Below are 17,334 nucleotides of genomic sequence, written 5' to 3' on the forward strand. Positions count from 1 at the left end.
TCACATCCATGCTCCCAGCCTTGTGCAGAGGAACCCAGTCTTTCAAGCTGCTCACAGAAAAAGCTCCTGAAGAAGACAAAACTTACAAGATCTGAATCACAGGTACCAGGCAGAAAACAAAGGTCTCCACAAAGTGACTGGCACTGCAATCATTGTTCAGTGTGCCTTTAGCCTTAGAGACACTAGGATATTTGTCTCCATAAACAAAAGTTATCAAAATCAATTTGAAGCCATTTAGTCTTGATCCCTGACTTCTGTATCCACCACTGAAGATAGTCAGGCAATGTCTTCTGCATTGGTTTGTTTTCAGGCTGGAAATTTACATATAGGAAGTTTATTAAATGCGTGATAGTAGAAAAGAAAGAGGAATCCCAGCAGGAGCAATGTGGAACAGACCATAAAGCTACACATGATTTAGGCCAGCTGAGAACATGCTATAATGGTAACAAGAGCAGTCTCAGCAAGATTACAACTTTCAGAAAGCAAATCAAATTCTAGGTATGAGGAATGTCAAAGTTTTATTTGTTCAGAAAAAAAAGAAAAAGAAAAAGAAAAAATTTTAAAAGAAAAAGAAAAGCAGCTGAAGTGGCAAAGATAGTATCTGTTAAATTAATTATTTTAAAGCATTTAGTCTTCTATTTTTTCCTAAACATTTTGCATTTTCTTGATGTTTTTTCCTTCACTTGACTGTTATGTTATTTTCTTGACATTTACAGACTGTATCAAACAGTAATAATCAAAAAGAACTCACTAATGGATTCCTACAGCTTTGTTTAGAAGAGCTTAACACCTCTTTTCATTCCAACTGAAACTATCCCACTGAATTTCAAAGATAGCATCTACATTACCAGTATCTTAAGTGAAAGAAACCTCTTTTAATTACAAAAGATCAGATTGAAATGTGAAATGGTACTGTTTTTTCAGATAGTGACAAATGATGTCTAATGAATGCTACAAGAGCACAAGAATAAAAGATTTGGCAAAAGCATCCTAGTATCTTTTAAACAGTTAGTCCATTTTTTAATGCACAGACAACTAATTTAGTGGCATTTGTATAATAAAATAAATGGAGTTTTGGATGCATTGCCAACTACCATTAACCAACTGAGAGACAAAACAGAGGAAATAAATTAATTTCTTGAGACAGAGATCCGTCAGTTCATATAACAAGAAAATTCTGTGGCAAATTCATATTTTCCCACATAAGTTCAGGAATTAAAGCTTTATATATCATCACTGCTTCAAATATGTTCCACTTGAGAGGATAGTATCAAAGTTTTCAACAAACTCAGTCTCTGGGCTGTGGGGCTTCACAGCTTTGAAGTATTTTGCCACTGTAAATGCCTCTCTGCTGCTTCCAGGAAGAGTCAAGGTGCTGGAGAACAATGGCAACAGAGCTTTGCAGGGCGACAGCCACAGTGCAGTGTGGAGGAACAGGCTGGAACCTGGTTTGCAGGAGTGCAGCTGGAAGCAGTGCAACCATGCAACTCACTGGGAGCTCAGAGAATGCAGAATGTTCTCAGAAGAGCCACTCCTTCACCAGCTGTAGTTGTGCTCCTGTGAAAGAAGTGAAGCATTGATGTCCCTGGGAGCCCTTAGCTTTCCAAAACCCTTGAAGAGATCAAGCAGAGCCTCATCTGTTTTTCACATGCTGTCCTTTGGAAAGTATCATCATTTAATTGTGCTTAAGGCCTTGTCTCTTCTTGGCTTGCAGATGCCCAGCTGATAGGGGTGTCCTTGAAAAGCTGCCCTTGGGCTCTCTGTTTTTGGAGAATCGTGCTGCAACCTTCATGTTGGCTCTGCACAGAGCAGACAGCTGGAAGACACCAGCTATTACGGTGCACAACCACCAAGACATGGCTCAGAGCATGGGGACCATCACCAGAAAGCATAGTACCAAGTTTCTGGCTAGGAATATAGCCATACTTTACAATGGATGGTCTCCTCTCTCCACTGTCCCTCAGCACTGACTGTAGATTCAGCACACACAGGAAAGAGGAGAAATAAGAGAAAATACATCCTGCCCCTTAAGAACAAGGACAGCAAAGAAGCCTCTCCATGGTGACGTTTAGCAAAGAACCCTCATTAAAAAGAGCGGACCCATTTCCTGCCATGTTTCATAGTGAGAAGTCCTTCTCTACACTAACCCAGAGGGATGATCTGGTTCATTTCAGGTAAATAAAATGACAATTCTGCATCCTGTAGGTTCTCTTTTTTTAACATATGTTCACACTGCCTCTGGAAGTTCAGGGAGCTGGATGGGTCTCAATGCCCTGTTGTTCATACCATGAGCTGAACTCCTCTCCATGACAGAGGGAGCCCAAAAGTTGCATACTCCTGAGGACCAGTCATCTCAGTCGTACTTCCCAGTCCATAATGTCAGTGGAGGGGCTACACAGCACACAGACGTGGGCCTGGTCCTCCACACAGGCGTAAATTTAATCTCATTTCATGACTTGAAAGCCTCTCACAAAAAACAGAAGAGGGAAGGAGAGTGCTTCCAGCATGTGAGATGCGAGCCTCCAGAGTGCTCACACACAGTATCCCATAACCCCACATATCCCATGCGAGGTGGTCCGCCCTGAGCGCATTATCCCCAAAGCACAAGGTCACTTGATGGGCAGGGCTCCCAGCCAAGAGCAGCCCTGCACAAAGCGGTCCCCCTGCCCCATGGTGCAGACACTAGGAAGGAGAAATATTTGGGGATCAGGAATGGTGAGAGGAGTGGAGCTGTTGGGGTTGGGGAAGATCAGTCAATCATAATCATTTGCAGCTAATTGTCAGATGGAATGATCAGCTCATGCACTACATGTGCTAGTCAGGTCAGTCAATTCACTTATGGGATGTACACAGACATGATGACAAGAAAGGGTAAAATATGAGCTGAACAGGAAGAAACCTAGTGCAACAGGAATCTCAGTTTCCTTTACAGCTGTCTCAGTCCTGATGGCAGCCTGGTCTCTAGAGTGACACAGCACCTGCTCTTTCTGATCCCCATCTTACCACCCCACATCACTTGTGCAAACAGCACAACAAGATTTGGTCACAAACATCTAAGAAACAAACACACAACAGTACAACATTGCTTGAGTGTCATTCTCTACGCAGCTTTCTAAGAGGGTAACAATGTTGTAGAGACAGTATCAGTCCATAGCAACTTCTAAAAAGAGCTTGAAAGTGTTGATACTATTCATAAAGGAGAACGTGCAACAGGGACACAGATTCCATTGTTAGAATTATCCTCTATGTCAGTAGCACGACGGTGCTATCATAGAATTATTGCATTATGCAACTGAACAAGGTATGTGCTGTTATTTTAGATATCCCTTGGAATTTAGTTTACAATGTAGCCTATGACAGTGTTTCATTCTCCTGCACTTAAAAACACATTTTGTTGCATAAATATATTTTTGAAAATAAAACAGGCAGTTTGTGACACCCAGACATCACAGACTTCAGTTTCAACTAACTGCATGAAGACGTAACATTGTGCAAAACCACAACTTCATAAATACATGCATGGATGACTAAAAAAACAGAGCTTACACCGTCCACAGTGTCCACAGCTCTGCCCGTCTACATGTGCAATCATGTGAACAGATCCAAATGCATGTATTGTGTACAGCTGCATCCAGATCAGTCCAGTGACATCCACATATAATCCCCATGTTTGACTCTTATTGTGGTGTCCTGAGAAGGCCATGTAGGAAAGTCAGCACTAACATTAGTGCAGACCCCTTTACACTGTGTAGGCCTGTGCTTTGGCACTCAGCCTCTTATCTGAGGTTCAAGGCCAAATTTTGCTCTTGATAGCACTGAGCAAATCTCCCAAACGCCAGTAGATAATTCTGAAGGCATCTAATACATCTACAAATGATCCAGAAGGGTCTGAATCTGCATTATCCTTTTGATGGGTTTCCAGTGGGATGCAGTAGCTGAGTCAGGTTAATGACTCTGTGATGCTGGTAGACAAACACCATTCTCTGTCTCTCCAACAGGGTCTGCACCTCCATTTTTTAGCAGATTCAGCTCAGTACGTTGGCAGAAAATTATCTGACTTCCCACTTTTTTTTGCTGTGTTTTCTGCTGGGGAGCTGCATTGAAATCATTTATTGACAAGGTTTAACATCAAGTCAAAGAAATGTGAATGGCAGGAAAAAAAGGAAGGAAAAAGAAAGGAGAAAAGCAAGCCCCATTTTGGAGCCAGCTATCCTCACCTTAAGGAAATCACAGCCTCACTACAGGGCAAAAGCTCAGCTTTTACATCAGAGCATGATGTAGTCTGGAGTGCAGCCACCCACTTGCAGTGCCTCACTGTAGCCACTGCACCCAATCACCAGCACACAGCCTGTGCTGGACAGGAGCAGGACAGTGTTTTGCCAGCTGCCCTTGAGTTCATGGTAAAAGGTGCTCAGTAACAAGAGACAAGGCTGGAGACCACAGTTCTTCATGTAGGCAGAGGGATAGGATGGTAAGGCTTGGCAGCACTAGCCCATGGCCACACTGCTGTATCTTAGCACCAGGGAAGGTGCACACTATCATTGTGAGCTTGCACCCTGCTGCCAAAGCAGGTGTGATACCCTCAGTCAAAACTGCAAATAACTGGTTGTCCTCTTTCACCAAACGTAAAGAGATTAGGATATGTACTCTCCTACCAGTACTAGACAAAACCACGAGAGCAGCTTAAACACAAAGTCTCCCTCACAGACAGTTCATAACCTTTCACAGCCTTAATACAAATGGTAATTAGACAAACTGTGGTCACTCAATTCCTTTAACTGTCCACAAATAATGACTGAATAATAGGTTGTATTAAATGCCCTTCAAAACAATTAAGTTTATTTTTGTACTATATTACTTGGGTATCATATTCTGTCCATATGTGTTTAACTTCTTCAATAAATAGTCTGAGTGGGGCTGCCCCACCAGAACTTACCAAGGCAGTCTGCCATCATCACTGCTGGAGCTACTACAGATATCACAAAGCAGAACAAAACTATTCCTATAATCACAGAATCAGAGTATGGGTAAAGTTGGAAGGAACCACAGTGTGTCATCTGTTTCAAGCTCCATGTTCAAGAAGGGTCATCCTAAAGCACGCGGCACAGGATTTTTTCCATATAATTCTTGCCTATCTCCAGTGAGGATGAGTCTTCCTGGACAATGTGTTCCTGTGTGTGATTAGAGAGATGCTCCATTCCCTTAATCATCTTTGTTGCCCTCTACTGGACCTGCTCCAAAAGCTCCATGTCTGTCTCTTTTGTACTGAGGAGCCCAGAACTGGACACAGCATTCCAGGTGAGGCTGCACCAGGGCTGAGAAGAGGGGCAGGATCATCTGCCCCAGCCTGCTGACAATGCTCTTCATAATGCACCCAAGGATGTCATTGGCCTTCTTGGCCACTGCTGGCTCATGGAGAGCTTGGTGTCCAGAGGACCCCAGCTCCTTCTCTGTAGAGCTGCTTCCCAGCAGGTGCCTGGAGTTGTTCCTCCCCAGCTGCAGGACCCTGCATTTGCCTTTGCTGAATTTCAGAAGGTTCCTCTGTGCCCATCTCTCCAGGCTGCTGAGGTCCTTCTGAAGGGCTGCTCAGAAGGGGCTATTGGCCACTCCTCCCAGCTTTGTGTTGTCACTGAAATTGCTGAGGCCTCTGTCCCTTCATCCAAGTCATTGATGGAAAAATTAAACACGACTGAGCCCACTATTGGACCTCGGGGGACACCATGAGTGACAGGCCTCTAACTAGAGCCTGTGACACTGATTATGATTCTGGGATCTGCTGTTCAGCCAGTTCTCAATCCACCTCCCTGTCCTCCCATTCAGTGTCTACTCTTCCTGAGTTTGCCAGACAGTGTTGAAAGCCTCACTGAAGTTGAGGCAGACAAGATTGCTGCTCTCCTCTCATCCATCCACGTAGTTGTTTAATTGTAAAAGGCAAATCATGTTGGTCAAGCACGATTTACTTTTAGTGCATCCATGCTGACTATCCTGATCACCTTCTCCTATGGACAGAAGTGCCCTCCAGAATGAGGCACTTCCTCACCTTTCCAGGGATTGGGGTGTGGCTAAGCAGCCAGTAATTTCCTGGGCTCCATTTTTTTCCTTTTGACCACTGGGGTAACATTTGCTTTCCTTGATCCCCAGGCACTCTCCATGACCTTTCAAAGGCGATCATGAGCAGCCTCAGCTATGGTGTCCACAAATCTCTAAGCACTTGTGGATGCATCCCATCAGGTCCATGGACTTGTGGAAGTCTAAGTGTTCTCCAACACTTTTCCTTCCTTGACCAAGGGAAAGTCCCCCTTTCAACATTCCTTTACCCTGGTCTCCTGGGTCACAGATCCCTGTGGGCTGGTGTTGCCAGTAAAGACCATTGCAAGGCAGTGTTCAGTAATTCTGCCTTTTCTACATCCTCTGTTTCCAGGGTCCCTCCTTCATTTAGTAACAGGCCCATATAATCCTTCCTTTTCCTTCTGTTATTGATGTATTTACAGACATTGTTCTTGTTGTCCTTGATGTCCTTGGCCAGATTTAATTCCAGCTGGGCCCTGGCCTCCCTCGTGATAATATTGAGGCTATCACAATAAGCACACATATTTCAATGCTTATTCCCTAACCAGACAAGCAAAGGTTGCCCATGTGCCCCACTAAGGCAAGGGTACCAGAGATGCTGCCTCACTGCTGCTGGACATCAGCACAAACTATCCTAATACTGTGGTAATAAACAATTTAGGCAGCATGTAGAGTCAAAAAGTCATGGGAAATGCTTCTTTTGACTTCTCAGCTCAAAACCAAGGAGTGCCAGTGTTCTGAGATCTGTGTTGAGGCTGAATTACAGCACTGATGTGAAGAAACACTTTGAAGTGCTCCTTGCAGCACAGCACATGTACAGCCAGTGACCAGCCTCCTCAGAGCAAAGGGTGGGCTGGGCAGCGGAGGAGAGGTGGGAAACAGAGATCTGCTGCCCCACAAAGGTCAGCTGATACCCATCCCCTCACTGCAGAACAGGAAAGGAAATCTAGGGAGCTATGTCAGATACTGCAATAGCTGTCACTGGAAAGTGTTGAGATGAGTACCAATGGGGAGAAAGAGAAACCAGACTTCCCTAGAGGCCAGCTCCATGGCTGAGCTCTCATCTGGCAGTTTGAGAGAGATCCTTGGCATGGAATGCTCACACTCCAGCACATACTAAGCGCTGCTGCACGAGTCCTCAGTGGACAACAGTAAAGAAATCCCAGAGCAACACTGGTCTTGCTTTTTCGCTGTATCAACACTAAAATGTAACACTAAAAGCACTGCTGGGAAAAGGCAAGGCAGTACAAACAGCAATCAGATGTCTGGCCTCATCTGGAAACTGGGCAGCTGGCTTTCTGGCTTCACCTGAAATCTCTCTGTGCTTCTGTCTCCTTCACTGACAAGTCAGATATGCCATGGCACTGAAAGTCACAGACACAGCTTGCAATCACTTCAGTAGTCATAATTTGGCCTCAAGTCCCAAAGCCAAGTTACAAAAGGAGGGCTCTATAATATGAACAACTGCATGTGCCCAGCAATCCACTACCTACCCTGAGAGACAGCAGATCATAAATGGAAGACTGTAGAACTGGTGGCTACACTACTATGGAGTGTCAGACACAGGAAACCAGACTTTTTACCAGCCTTACTACAACTGGAAAAAAAAATAGATCACAGCCAGGTTGTGTTACCTGCATAAAGCTTCCTGGGAGGACAGATTTTTATTATAGTGGAAATCTCTGCCCTTAGACTTTTCAGTGCCACATCCGCTACCTATTTCATCCCCAAAACATACCTTAAGTAAGGCTTAAGTGAGGTGCAGACACTCTGCCATCTCCCTCTCACACGGGAACATTTCATTCTAGGAACACAGAAAAAAAAAGGTTATAGGTGCTAGGTGGGTTATTTCTGTTTCTATTTGCTACCTTTCTTTCATCTCTTCTTTGGAATTAGTGATGATTAAAGTCATTGCACAGTTGCAGATCTAAAGAATTTGAAGGATATTCAGGAATGTGAAGAAATACAGACAAACAAGCACAAAGAAACATAGAATTAAAACCTGCAAAACAAGAAAGCCTCTCCAAAGGCCATTTGGTCCAATACCCAGAGGAAGTCAGCCAAGGTTGTCTCTTTCACTGACTTCAGCAGGCACTCGATTACCCCAGCAGACTTTTCTAAAGCCTCACCACAGCCCTAGCACATCCTTGTGGAACTTAAACCGAGCTTATTTACTTGAAAGGTACTGTTCCTAATTTTAAGTGTCAAGAATTATAACTGTTCACTGAAATAGTGAATTTGTTAGTGTTTTTCCCATACTTGTAGTAGAACAACTACATTACAAAGTAGACCAGTAGAACTTGCTTTTTCAAGGCCTTCAGATTCATGTGCACATTTTCCATCATCTGCAATGGAAACAGATGATGTGTAGATAAGTTAAATCTGTATTCTAGCACTTAAAACTATCCAGCTTTTTACCTCTCTGCAGAATTTCTTTAAAAATTTCTGTAGAAATATCATTACACTCCCTATTGTTTTGTGGATTTCAAACAATGGCTTAAGACGTAGTTGATGCCATTTTTCCATACAGCTGGGGTAAGATTGCAGATTTTTCTGTACTGCTCGTTTTCCCAGAATACTGAAAGAGTGCTCTATGTCAATAGATTTTACATCACATACACACACTGATAAAATACCAACAACCTACGCTTAAAGAGGTAAAATTATGTGCGACAATGGTTTTGCCATTATACTTTTGCATATTTTTGAAAACAATACATTTTAACATAAACACCAGCAACATTTTGATCCCAGAAAATCAACATACCCAGAAGTTAAAAATGGCATTTAGCTGACTTCAGGATTTTTGTAGTGTAAATGAGCCTCAGGAAACATAATAAAAACAGACAAAACATGCTGTAAATGGTTTTGTGAACTTACATTGATGTATTTCTTATTTCTTGGTCTTGCTGATCAAGAATAAGCTAGCAGGTAAGAAGCACCAGCCAATGTTAAGTTTGTCTCCTCCACTATGGGAGGTCATGTTACAATACTAAGTTGAAAAAATGCTTTAGAACAGAATTGCTACGTAAGCCTCCCTGGGGATTTATACTCATTAATGTGTGCATGTTAAAAATGGTATTTTCAGTCTATCTTGTGTTGCCTGAGAACCATTTCTATCCTTTTAAAATCTGCATTCGTATTATAACCCATAAGTACCTTTCATTTTTGCATTAACACTATAAATACTGTTAGTAATACTAAACTATTTCTGTTGACTTATTTGTAGAAAGAAAAATATATTATATGTTTATATATTCTTATAAAGTGAATTAACACTGGAGAGAGGGCTGAGAGGGGAAATAGTGTACAATCACAGCTGATGTGTATTATTGAGCACAAACTGAATGCTTGAAACAAAAAGGAAAAGAAAAAAGTGTTCAGTATTCTTTCAAGCTGTGTCAGATGACGAGTCATAGGATGCTGACACTATGAAGTTGCCAGTATTGGAGTGGCTTGCCATGGACTGGGCAGCCTGCTGGCTCAAGTTATTGCAGATCAGCACCAGCTGGTTGCTCTGAGCTTCTGAGAGGGTGCTGCAGCTCTGGTAGACGCTGAAGTTGGTCTTGCGGCCAGGGATGTTCCCTTTCTCACACATTGTCTTCACCATCTTGGCAAGCTTGTTTTTCCCCAGGGCTTGGCAATTGTACCAGTGAAGTGCAGCCAAGTTGACAACGGGTTTGATGGACAGGTAAAAAGGCGCATCCTCGTAGCGCATGGCCGGAGGGCGCCGCTGGGCGTACTCCTTGTAGTCCTGCACGGGGCAGGTCTGCGGGGAGTGCTGGGTGGCGTACACCCGCGAGTCTGTCCCACCTCTCTTGCTCTTGGTACTCACATCCCCATTGTCTGGCCCCATCCACTCCAGGTACTCCAACCCAGTCTCTGTCACCCGCAGCCGGATGTCTCCCCACTTGAGGGTGGATCCATGGAAACCCGTGCAGTGTCCAAACGCCTTAGTGTTGTTCAGCCACACTAGGTTCAGAAGCCCTTCAGGATTGTACCTGCTCAATAAGCCTCTTTTGCGCAGGATAAGCTCATCAGCAAAGGTGAGTTTCATGGATTTGTGTGGCTTGTTTCCTTTGCCTTTACACCTCAGCTCTATCTGCTTTTGCTTTAGTGCTTCCTGGGACCTCTTGAACTCCTTATCCCTTGTAATACTGTATCCATACCTGTGCTCTTTGAGATACCGCTCCAGTCCACACTGATAGTTGGCCAGACTGTTTGGCTCATATTCAGACCCATCCTTTTGTCTGGCGTCCACAAAGAAGGATGCAAGATAGGCATCAAGCTCCTTGCAGGGGATGACATAGATCTCACGGGTCTCAGAGGGGTACTTGGAAATGAGGAATTCTCGGAAATTGCGGAGAGCCGTCTGCGTGCTGCGAATGGTCTTCTCATTCTGCTCCCTGCTAAGCTCTGCTGCTCTCTCATCCTGGTCTGGAAGAGGAAGAATGGGGACAGAAAAAAGAAAGTAGAAGCAGTGAGTTTATGTGAAGCACTTTTTCCTAAAACAAATTTCCTCAAAAAGGAAGGAACTGAAACTCAAGTTCAGAAAGAGCACTGGTACACTTTTTTACATACCTGTCACATCACTGAAAAGTCAACTTCAGCTTAACAAATGACATACTACATGATACAAAACTAAGTGAGCTCCTCATGACACTGGGGCATAGTTTGATTCATTGAGATTAAAGGCAATAGGCTTTTTACAACAAAGGCAAGGTAGAAGGATTTTCTTGGATTCCAATGTTGTGTGCAAGGTCCAGACTCAGGAATAAGCCCACACTGAATTGTTTCATTTGTGAAATCAGAAGTCGTACTGGTTATTTTTTTTTTCCCCCTAGGAAAAAAAAGAGCTCAAGCACTCAAGCATCATATTTATGACAGTAATATTTGTCTTTAATCAGACACATATTTAAAGAGTGAAATAAATATAGTCAGAATGTACAGTACAAAATAAGGCAGCACATCCAAGAGAAATGACAGGTAAAATTACTACAGAGCAATGTACAATTTACAAATGTACAAGAATAAAGAAAATATAGTCAATATGTTCACATCAGAAAACATGGAAAAAACCCATGATTACACAGCCTCTCTATGTCATCAAACTCTGCCTTGACAGAACAAGTACAATTGTATTTTCATTTTGCAGAAAAACCAAATTCTAGAAAAAATTTTATATTTAACAGGCTATCCTCATAGATCCTTACAATCAATGACATATCAAAACACAATATTCAAATGCTACCACTATGATAGCTGTTACTGACAGCTGATTTTCTGGCTGATCATAAGAGAAGCATAAAAAGGAAAAGCTTTATAAGCTATGTGTGTTTTTAAGGACTCTATTCTTGGTATGTGCAAACTATCTGTTTGAACAAGAATGCAGCTTAAAACATACAGGTGGAACTGTCATTCTGAATGTAATAAATCTTAATGGTTTTAGAAAATTAAAAACAAATGCAAAGAAGGAAAAACTCAATTATTTAAATATTTTCTGGAATTGTATGTGGTACACTTTTGTATCTCTTCCACTTAACAAGCAGAAGAGGGGAAAAAAAGCCCCAAGCCCTTTTCTATTTGGTCTCATTGCAAAACCTGCCATCCTTTTAGCAGTGCCATAGCAACCCTCTCCAGGTGTCTCCCACCCGAGATACACACACAAAGTGATATGAGACCAGGTGAAGTTCCCATTGCCTCTCTGCCAATCAGGTCAAGCTTATGTCAGGCTGTGTAGCACACCCATGGCTTTGCACCAGTTTTCAGACACTTGCTTCTCTCTTCCCTGCAAGCCTATTAGCAGGGGAGAGGGCAGCAGGGAAAGGAAGGCAGTCTCTCCTTCCCTACCCCACCTGCAGTGTTCCATCTGATGCGGAAACACTGGTGCAGAGCTGGGCAGCTCCTCCTTCCACCAATCTACAGAGTGCCTCTCAAGAAAGTTCATCCAATCACCTCCATACCACATCTGCAGACAGAGCCACAGGGAATGACTTGCCCCAGGACTTCCCAGCAGGACAGAAGCAGGACTGAGCTTATACTCTCATGAGCAGGTCCTGTGTCTTCAGAGAAAGGCATCCTGCATCCACACCACTCACTCATCGAGGGGATTTCTCAAATCCTCTGCAAAGCACAGAGAAGTGGGCATCTGCAACTGAGGCCTTGGGGGCTTCTGCAGGCAGGAAAAAATGCTGCCACAAAGGACTGAGGCTTGCTTGAACTGCGCTCCAGGGGAGAAAGAAAGGTCACCTGCCTGATTCAGAGACTCATTTTAATACTGATGTCAGTATCAAAGAGCTCCTTGAAGCCTGCAGTGAAGCCTCATGCTCTAGGCAATGTACATAATAGATCCTTTTAGATCCATCTAGCTTTTAGTGTGGCTAGATGCAGGCTGGAAAAAAAGAGACAGCCCTGTTCAAAGCTCCAAAGCAAACATTTACTCTAGTATTTTGTTCACTGCACCCACCACCACTTGTTATAGAACTGTGTAAGTAATCATTGCTTTGACTGACAGCCCACATCCTAAGTTCTATTTCAATATAAACAGCACATATAATGGCTCAGTTTTATAAATGTCATCAATCACTTCTTCTTAGAGGATAGCCTGTCACAACACAGCAGTGATACCCATTCAGTCATTTATGTTACAACATCTTTCCTTCATCTGCAAAGGAAATTGCCCTGTCTGCAGCTAACAGTTATAAAACCCATGCTGAATTAAAGATTCTCCAACTTACATCATGAAAACAGTACCCCAAAACACTCCTGCACTGGTTTGTTGTGTGCTACTTCACAAGGCAGGTGGGAAACGCTAAAAAAGAATGGGTCAGGTTTTCCTGCAGCCACATCAGGAGAGCCACCTCTGCTTTGGCTGTGAATCCAGGCTGAAGTAATAGTAATGGATTATTCTCTTCATACAAGACCACTCAAATATTGGTGGTGTATCATGTAGCATGTCACAAATGCGGCGAGTTTCCCATGTAACAGTTCCCAGATATTTGCTTTGTCTCACCTTGCTGATCTAGCTGAATACAGACCAAAGCTCTTTTTAATGCTCTGTGGAGCTGGTAGAAAGTACTGGAAACACTGGTGGGGACCCACATTAGTTCATTGACTACTGCAAAATAAGCCTATTTGCTCTTGAACCTCCACTACTCAAGTGTATCATCAACTCTTCAATATCCATGGGTTCCAAAACTGGGTAAAAGCACAGAAAAAAAAGCCACCAAGTGCTCCTAGAAAACACCTCTATATCAGAACATCCCCATGCTGCAAAGTGATGAGGGATAGAAGAATGGGGAGGTGTTACATATGCTTTCACCTTTCTTATAGCCTTCTGTATGTCTCTGTTGTTAGGCTTGAGGAATACAAATACTCTTGTGTTACAGTCTAATTTCTCTCAGCTGGTTGGTCAGAACCATCAACCAAAAATTATTGTCATCATAGATCTATGAAGCCAAGCTACCCTTAGTGTCTTTTCTTTGTCATAATGCAGTCTTTTGAACTAGTAGTGCTGTTATTCCTGTTTTACAGATTACAAGCAGAAGCATAAAAAAATGAATTGGAGATACATTTCCTGAGCTCCTGCCCCCTCAGCTACATCACTGCACAAAGGAGCTGGCTGTAGGTCTTGTGTTTCTTATCATATCCCACACCACAATTTCATTTCCAAGAAAACCAGAGTGTGGCAGAAAAAGACAGTAAAACCCACCTTACTGGGGGGTCCAGGGTAAACTCCCCACTATGAGTTTGAAAAGGTGATGAGTACTTAAGATGTTCTAGTTCAAATGAAGTGAAAGAGATAAAGTGACCAGGCAGGGATTAAACAGACAACCTAGTGGGAGCGGATGTCCCAGGCTAGCCCACAATGATCAGATGATCTCTCCCACAGAGGAACAGCTGTTTTCTGATCTTTTCATAATCTGATTTTAACACAGCCAAGACCTAATATTATCAGCACAGTTATCAAACTCAGACTTGTTTTAATTTCAGCTCACACACATACACACACTTGGACTCCCTGAAAAGGACGTAACCTCTGTAATTACATATGGCAGGAGGAAAGGCACTTGCTTTCATGACAGACAGATACAGATTGTTAATTTTCAGAGAACATTTGCACATCAGTGGGAGTCACAAACCTGAGTTATTATTGCAAAAAATCTTAAACTCTGCATATGGTAAGCAGTGAGATCTCACAGATGTACATTAAAAGTAAGGTGGGTTTTCTTGGTGGTAATCACATCACCAGCTGAAGTCTTCTCTGCCAAATTTTTGTCCTGCCTAAGAAAGTGTCTCTGCAGCAGATCTGCTTCCACCAATATGCTTTTATTCAAGTGAAAAAGCATAGTTAACCACACACAAAGCACCACATATCTCTATTCCAGAGCAAAGTGCCCTCTCTCCACTCCCCAGCACTTGTAGGTTGGCTCTTGCCCCTGTTTTGCAGTTACTGAAAAGTAGTGATATCCAGCCTTCGGGCCGTGGCAATATGTAGCCCATTAAAACCGTTCAAGTAAACCACAGACTGCTCCTACCTTTTTCCCCTGTCCCATCTTGTTTTAAGAAGGTATCTCCAGGCAAACAACACTCTCAAATCTACAGTCACGCTGTTGTATGAGGGAGTTATGGTCAAGTCACAATGGGGAACAGCTGCATGAGCCTCTGAGAAATGTGCCCCCCTAGAAGCCGTGCTACTGCTACCCTGTCAGAACCAGCTGAATGCCACTGTCATACCACGGCATCCTGGAATATTAGTACTTGTTCTTCATGCCAAACTCAGCTGACAGATGGTTTTCACCATATCACAAGAATAAACCAGTGAATACCATTCTCATGTCTTGCTGCCAAAAATGAGGGTGAAGGTAAGAGCAGAACGTGTCCACAAGAGAAGTGCCTCTAAACATTTGCAGAAACATCCTGAGATTAAGTAGAAGAAATTGCTTCTTGAATTTCTTCTTGAATTTCTGCCCTGCCATCAAACAACTTTTAACAGTTAAAAATTCTGTTTAACAGATAAAGTTTCCTGTTCCCACTATATTAAGCTAAACTCTACTTTAACATTTAAAATGTTAAGCTCTATTTTAACATTTTCAGAAAAGGCTTTCATTAGCATGTAAAATCTGTAGTATTGGAGAATTAATTTATATCCACTTATGAAAGACACTATGTTTTTGGCAAAAAAAATATATACTTCTATTCAGTTAACCTGCTCCAATGAAATTATCTGCAAAATGTTTTATGATTCTAAAATTATAAAGCTTTAGATTATATCAAAGGAAAAAGGACATAGACTGCAAACAAATTAGTATGGGAATATTTATTCATTGGTATCTCCATGAAGTAAAGTCACAAAAATAAACTTTAGTCACCTGTACATTTTTTGCAAGTTATAGAATGGCCTGATAATGAATGCTTACTCAGACACTAGAGCTGATTTCCAGTTTGTGCTCTTTCACTACTTTTTCACAACAGCTTCAAAAGATTTGAGACATAGTTTGACTGCTGGCAAAGCCAACAACAAAATACATATCAATATTAATGGGACTTCTGCACAATTCTTAGATGTCAGAAAACCTGTAGCTATGACAAGGGATTAAGAAGTTATGTTCTCCTATGACTGACCGTCTCACCAGTCTGGGGTTTTTGCAGTGGATAGAGCAAATGCTAATGAAAAGTGAAAAACAGCAGCACCCTGGGAACTCCAATTTTTACAAAGCTATCTTCCTTCTCCACCTGATGCATGTGACATCTGAGTCATTCCAGCAAAAAGGTTCTAAAAATGTGTTTTCTAAATAAAAATTGTTCCTGCTGGTTCACTTCATTTAGTTGTCTGGTTTTGGTTTCATCATGGTAGTGGAAAAGAGAAGTGCTGCATTCTAGTTTTACCTTGCATTTCCCTTTTTCCACTGAAAAATTTCAGTGGTATTTCTGTGGTACGAGGCCACAGAGTTCCCTATCTCCTTCTGAAGCTGTTCTGAGATGCACTGGCATGAACTGCTGCAATGCAAAATGGGATGTATTTCCTCTGTACAGTGGGATATTTACCCAGATTCAACCTTCATTTGACAGGAAGACGTATACCAACTCCAGCTTTCCCAGGCTTGCCCAACAATGCAACACTGCGAAGCAGGATGCTACAGCTTGGACACAACATGGAGAACAGCAGAAACAGAAAATATTTTGAGAAACCCATATATCTGGCACTTAGGTGATGTACAGGCAAAATATACTCAGCTGGCAGCTGGAGTGGAATCTGCTATTTTATTTGGCCCATTCCAAGCCACTCACCAGGCCTGTAACTTACCCTGCAACCATCTCCAGGTCTACCTGCCATGTCTCATCCCACTAGTTTTTCCATACCTACTACCTTTACAGAAGGAATATAAAAATAAAGTATTTGGACCTTTATATTGACATTTAGGCACACAGCTCTTCATAGAGGTGGAAGATATAAAAGCCACACTTAGAATCTTCAATACAACAAACCCAAAACCATTAGAAAACTTTTTTGAAAATGTGAAACTCCATTCCTTTCAAAATAACTGACTAAACTTCCTTCAACAATATTCAGATAAGATTCTGTCTAAGATATAATTTCTGCTCTTTCAGAGCTCTGGTTTAACAAACCAGGTAGTTTGGTGAAATTGGAATGCTGCTGGAATTGGTAAGTGGGAAAACTTTACCTATAATGTGAAGCTACTGTCAGCTGTATGTTGAGCATGCATCTTTGTATTCAGCCATATAATAGTCTAATAATTTCCAAATAGTTAATGGCTAACACCATTAGAAAACTCCAGGTACTGGTTTCAGTTTAAAGATAAAGAAAAGAGACACTTTTTGACAATTATTTTCTTCAGATTAAATTAAACAGGTGGTTTTTCTTTTTGTGTGTGTGTGTGTTTTTTGTTTGTTTGTTTGTTTTTTTTGTTTTGGTTTGTTGTTGTTGTTGTTTGTTTGTTTTAACACAGGACTTTGTAGCAACATAAAGAAAAGTTGCCCCTTCAAAGTATGTTGGCCACTTAATGCTTTGTGGCAGAAGCAAGTAAAGAAATGATGGTAATGCTCTACACTACCCTGAGAACTGGAAGCTGGGTGATGCACAGCAGAAGGGATGCACTCCTCTTCAAAGAGGACCTGGCTCAGCATGACTCTGGAAAGTGTTGCATACATATACTCAGCAGAGTATCAGTTTTTCTCCCAAGTAAGTTTCCAATTCCACAAAGCATATTTTAACTGTGTTCTGGATTGTTGTCCCTATACTTA

The 17,334-nt window shown here is 42.2% G+C and overlaps 1 protein-coding gene across 1 annotated transcript in view; it reads right to left on the reverse strand.

Annotated features, from left to right (window-relative positions):
* KIAA1958 (KIAA1958 ortholog) overlaps nucleotides 1–17,334 on the reverse strand; it is a 75,622-nt gene that overhangs the window by 14,164 nt on the left and 44,124 nt on the right. The window contains exon 4 of the mRNA XM_041486317.1: nucleotides 184–195. Coding sequence (XP_041342251.1) covers nucleotides 184–195 — 12 coding nt within the window. The remainder of the gene's footprint in view (nucleotides 1–183; nucleotides 196–17,334) is intronic.

This window comes from Pyrgilauda ruficollis, unplaced genomic scaffold, assembly GCF_017590135.1.
Source record: "Pyrgilauda ruficollis isolate IOZ18807 unplaced genomic scaffold, ASM1759013v1 scaffold75, whole genome shotgun sequence".
Classification (NCBI taxonomy): domain Eukaryota; kingdom Metazoa; phylum Chordata; class Aves; order Passeriformes; family Passeridae; genus Pyrgilauda; species Pyrgilauda ruficollis.